Genomic DNA, 5,179 nt, shown 5'->3' with positions numbered 1-5,179 from the left:
CACTGCCTGACCTAGCTGATGGGATCACAGCTACTTCAGGAGAGGGCAGCCCCCTCCACACACTCAGACCATAACCCCCAGCATAAACCAATTAAGCAGCAGGGAGAGCGGTGATAGCCCGATATCAAATTAACCGGCCACGCTCACGGCTTTAGGGCAGCACAGTCACAGCGGATGGCTCACATCTTGCCAGAAGCACTCGCAGACCAAGGAAGGACCAAGCGTAACACCGAGGCCCAGAGAGGACACAGCGTTTCTTAGGCCAGCAGGAAGGATTTAGCCCAGAATTATAACCCCTTGCTGGTGGGAATTGCACCACCAGGCCATCGCTGGAGCGCTCGGCTGGGAGCTCCAGGGAACGAGCGCTACGTACCAAGTACAAACACACACACTGGCCTCTGCCCCGCTATTACCTGGTGTAGAGGTGCCATAAAACATCGATAGTCAAAGGAAACCCTTAAGAGTAATTACTCAGAGCCCATCCCAGGAGAGCTGGAAGTACAGCCCCCACGTGTGCCCGTACTCACATCCTCCAGGGGTGTAATGGACGCGCTCTCCCCGCCGTAGTAAGAGTTACGATCCATGTGCAGGACTTTCTTGCCGTTCACCGACATGATCCCGGAGAGGATGCATTCCTATGAGAGAGGAAAACAAAAGGGACATTTCGGCGCGTTTCAGCCTCCTGCCACCTCACCCAACGACTCTCACTCACAGAGAGTGTTTGGGCAGCCTGAGGCACGCCTGGGTTTGAAGGTACCTGCAGAGCCCTTCGAAACAAACTTACTCCAGAATTAAGAGGTGCACGCTGAGAGAATTCTGCTGGAGACGGACTAAACCCCTTCCTAGGCTTGCTGTCTGCTCTGGGCAGGTCAGCCAAGAGTCTGAACTCACCACCACCTCGTGTCAGGGCTGCCCCTGAGGGGAGACCTGGGAAGTTTCAGATGAGGAAAATCTCTGCTCGGAAGCCACCAGCTGTCAGTGCAAGGATGCCCACGGAGAGGCAGCACCTCACGCAGGCGTGTGAAATCTCACCTGGACTTCAGCTCATCTCCTCAAAACCTCAACCTTTGGTGTTCGCCACACACGAGAGCCAACAGCTACTCACGGGGGTAGCGTAAAGCATAAACGAAGCTGTTTGGGAGCCTTCTCACCTCAGCAGTCTCCTTGCTACCCTCGTGTGCAGCCCCCACAGGCTCCAAACGCCGAGATTACCCCCAGCAGCAGGTCAGCTGCTGCGTCCCAGCGCAGCACCGCGAGGCCAGCACTGAGCGCAGAGGGACACAAGTTGTAGCCTGCACAGCCAGCTCAGCACCCGCGCGGCCAAATCCCCGTTACAACACAACTCTGCAGCTAACCCGGTCACCGGCTCCGGCATTCACCACCTAAAGGGCTTAACGAGAACTTGAACGCTAGCGTGTTCCTGGCAGCTTATCGTGGAGGCTGTACTGATCCCTCTTGCTGTGCTTCAGCAGTCTCCAAAGGCAGAATGAACATCTGCAGCCGAGTTCTCGTTCACCATCAGCGTTATTTCATTTGTAGGCCCTGACTACGTCTCACGTTATGTTCCCCTCTTCCTCTAAAACGCCACCTCCAGCTGCTGAGAGGTGTCACCACTGAGAGGTGCCCATCTGCTCGCCCAGGGGCCATCACTCAAAAGAACCGGCAGCTTGGCCCTTCTGGAAGACTTCTGCGAGATCCTTCGTGTTTACTCCACATACATCTCATCCCACGGAGCGCCCAAGACTCTCCTTGTGTGTCACTTCCCCTCTGCTGTTGGACCTGGGTGATCTTTAAGGTTCCTTCCAACCCAAACCGTCCTGTGATTCTATGAAACCGCAGTTAATAAGGCAAAGTCTCCCACCACATAGTGTTTATGTGACCTGCAAATCCCAGCTCTGGTAAACCCTCGGTGTAAACGAAGCTTTTAAAACCATCTTCAGCCTCATCAGCCACAGACCAACCCAGGGTAAAGGCACCTTTCAGGAGGAGTTTTGTTCCGAAGCATCTCGGCATCCATCAACACGCGGATGGCTGGCAGGGAGCGCTGGCGCGAGGACTTGCTGTTCTTCACTTCCACACGGCAACAGGCAAATCTCCTCCACCAGGAGAGCCAGGCGCTGCTGGCAGCCTGTCACCCCCCCAGGACGTCCCCAGGACTCAGCCCAAGGGCCAGACAGCAAAGCTAGAGCTGCCCGTCCCATGGCAAGAATGGGATGCTCCGAGCTTGACCCCTGCAGTCGTGGGTGATTTCAAACACGGTGCCACAAGGCTCCATGGTCACCACGCTGATCCTGAACACAATCAGCCACAGCACTTCCCACAAAACCTCTCCATGACCCATGAGCTGCTCCTCCTGGCACTGTCCTCCACAGCCCTCACATCCTAGAGGCTCCTCCGCTTTTTCCAGACAGGCTGAAGCAAGCAGAGCCCCTTTGACCAGAGGCGGCTGCTCCAAACCCTGCTCGAGAGCACCAGAAGGCCTCTGAGGCTGAGGAACCGCGCAAGTCAAAGTACACGCGGCCTTTATGGTGTCACTTAAAATGTTAATGATTTACCGCCAGCAATGCAGAACTACCACACTGAGCGCATCCCCGCCGGCCAGCACGGTCCGCTCCGTCAAACCCAACCTCTCTCTGCCGGAGGGCTCTGGTTTGACTCCACTCTAACCCCTGGAGCATCTTCTGAGACGGTGCCTCACCAGATGGTGGTACAGGGCTGCCAGGGTCTACGCTGGAGCCCAGCCACGAGGAAGCCAACCAGGATTTCCAAACAAAGCAAGCATCAATCAGCGGGATGAAGTTACAGCAAGAACTGCAGAAGCTACGTTCTTCCGTCCCAGTGTCAGCTGATTTCCTTCCTCCACCTAAGGAAACCTCAAAGCTTCTCTTGCTCTCGCTTCTCAGAGGAGCTCACCCATCACTCCCCAGGGAGCACACAACCCTGCCCCATGGCCAGCACCCGCCTCGAGCGAACCTGGGTACCAGCAGCAGCTCTAAGAGGTCTGAAGTACCTCCTCGATCTTCCTCCACACCCATTAAACACCGACATGGGGATCACAGCGGATGCGTTATGATATATTTTATACAAAGCTCCTGTAACAGGCTCGTTGTACCAGCCAGGTTCCCGCAGGGCCCCGAAGCGCTGAAATCCTTTCACCCTCACTTCCCTTCGCAGCCGATGAGGCAACGTCACAGTCATAAAACACACGAGACGCACAATAGATCGATCCTCCCAGCTCAGCAATTCCTTTCGCCGGCTGGCCACGGGCTGTACCCATCCGCTGGTGCGTGAGGCTGCGTCCAAGAACTGCTCCGTGTGTCACTGTGTCGCTCGGGTCAGGGAGCGAGGAAAACAAACAGATAAGGGAAAGGCTGGAAACAATTTAGATTGCAAATAAAAGGGGAAGAGTTCAGAATCTGTGGCTTTCCCACCATGTTATGAACAACATTAGTAAAATGAGGCAGCTGCCAGCAGCAGAAAGGGCACCGCGACACCGCAGGGAAAGCTGGAGGTGGGCAGCCAGAGTCGAGCACGACCCCTGTGCAAATGACAGCCAGGCTGTGCTGCGATAATCCCCGGCTGCGGGTGGTTCGGGCTACGCCAGGCTCCCCGGAGCTCGCTTTGTGCTGCTGAATGAATGACAGAGCAAGTCGGACGGCGATCAATGGTGTCTGCAGCACCGCTCAGCCGCTTCAAATGGCCGGAGAGCTTGGAGTGAGGGAGCAACGCAGAGACAGCGCCTGCGATATGAACCCCTAGGAAAAAACAGGAGTGACGTGGAGGTACTGCTGCTTCCATGCTCTCTGCAGACCGACAGCTCTTCCCTCGCTCACAGAGAAACCTTCTGTACACAAAAGCCTGCAGGAATCGAGAGATTCAAGTAGGTTTACATGGATTTCCTCCAAGTAGGGCGGCAGATCAGAATGGACAGACTGATGGAGACTTGAGCCAGCGCTGAGGGGAGGATCCTGTGCTCAACCTTTAGCAAAACCCCTTTGAGAACGGTTCTGGCACGGCAGGAGCTCTTGGAAAGATGTCGGAAAGATGTGGCCGTGGTGAGCGAGAAGTTACACGTGGCTCCTCACCATCACCAGGGCTGTCCCACCTCTGTGGCTGTCCCCTCCACGCCAGACCCCAAGAAGACTTAAAGCTCTAGAAGCCCCAGCAATCCCTTCCTGCGCTTGAGCAGTGCCCTCAGCTCCCAGGGGATGACAGAAGGACCGTGACAGTCCGCTTGGTCCTCGTGGTCACTTTGATGTTCTCCATCTAGGCTCTTTAAGCCACGAGTGTCCCTATACCACTAAATGCATCTTGAACCAGAGTTTGGCCGCTCTGCTGCTGCAGAAAGTGAAGGCGTCTCTTTGCGATGGATTTACACAGCTTTAAGGCGACAGGGCAGCTGGCAGGTAAGAAGCTTAGTTCAGCGCTCTGGAGGCTGCGACGAGCGAACGCCCAGCAGGAACACAGCGTTCACCTACCGGGGCTAAACCAGACAGTCCAATTCTGCCCAACGGTCACGTCCGACAGCAGATCAACACCTGGCAGAGGGCACAACACCCCACTCCCAAACGCCCTGGTGAGCGAGTACCCAGTCACTGCCAGACGAGAAGTCATCCCCACCGGCAGCTCCAGGCAGCGAGAAGAACTACCAGTTCAGGTGCTGGCACAGCCAGACCCGCCAGCGCTTCGCAAAGCCCTGCTCAGCAGTGAACGACCCACGGAGGGGTCGGGAGGGCCACAGCGCTCTCGGCCGAGCACCACGAGGTTCACTGCACCTCATGCTGAGCCCAAGACCAGTGTGCAAGCGCTAACTGATGACTAAAGACATGCTGGGATTATTTTTCCACACACTGCTACGAGCTTGGTACTGCAATGGGGTGTCCTAATTGCACACGAGGGACGAAGTTAAACTATTTTATTGCCAGTAACCCCAGTCCTAAAGCTGCCCAAGCTCTTCGTTACTGGTTGAAGTCAAGATTAGCAGCTGAAATATTCCTGTCGAGCTTTCGGGTCCATCCCAAGTGGAATTTATGCGCGTGTTCCTCTGTGCTCGCGTAGCGGTGGCCCTGCAGACCCCACCAGAACGACCACTGCAATGGGACATATTTGTGGCTCCGACAATTTAATTTTCCTCTTTAAGCCAAGAACTGAACTTTCACTTTGGGAAGAAAAAAACCCT

The 5,179-nt window shown here is 55.5% G+C and overlaps 1 protein-coding gene across 1 annotated transcript in view; it reads right to left on the bottom strand.

Annotated features, from left to right (window-relative positions):
* Positions 1–629, bottom strand: part of LOC104496446 (rab GDP dissociation inhibitor beta-like) — a gene marked incomplete at its 3' end in the record, with an annotated part of 3,605 nt that extends 2,976 nt beyond the window's left edge. The window contains 1 exon segment of the mRNA XM_010139569.1: positions 528–629. Coding sequence (XP_010137871.1) covers positions 528–614 — 87 coding nt within the window.
* Between the last annotated feature and the right edge of the window lie 4,550 nt (positions 630–5,179).

Source organism: Buceros rhinoceros, unplaced genomic scaffold (assembly GCF_000710305.1).
Source record: "Buceros rhinoceros silvestris isolate BGI_N320 unplaced genomic scaffold, ASM71030v1 scaffold42830, whole genome shotgun sequence".
NCBI lineage: Eukaryota > Metazoa > Chordata > Aves > Bucerotiformes > Bucerotidae > Buceros > Buceros rhinoceros.
This window is presented reverse-complemented; position numbering and strand designations above follow the sequence as displayed.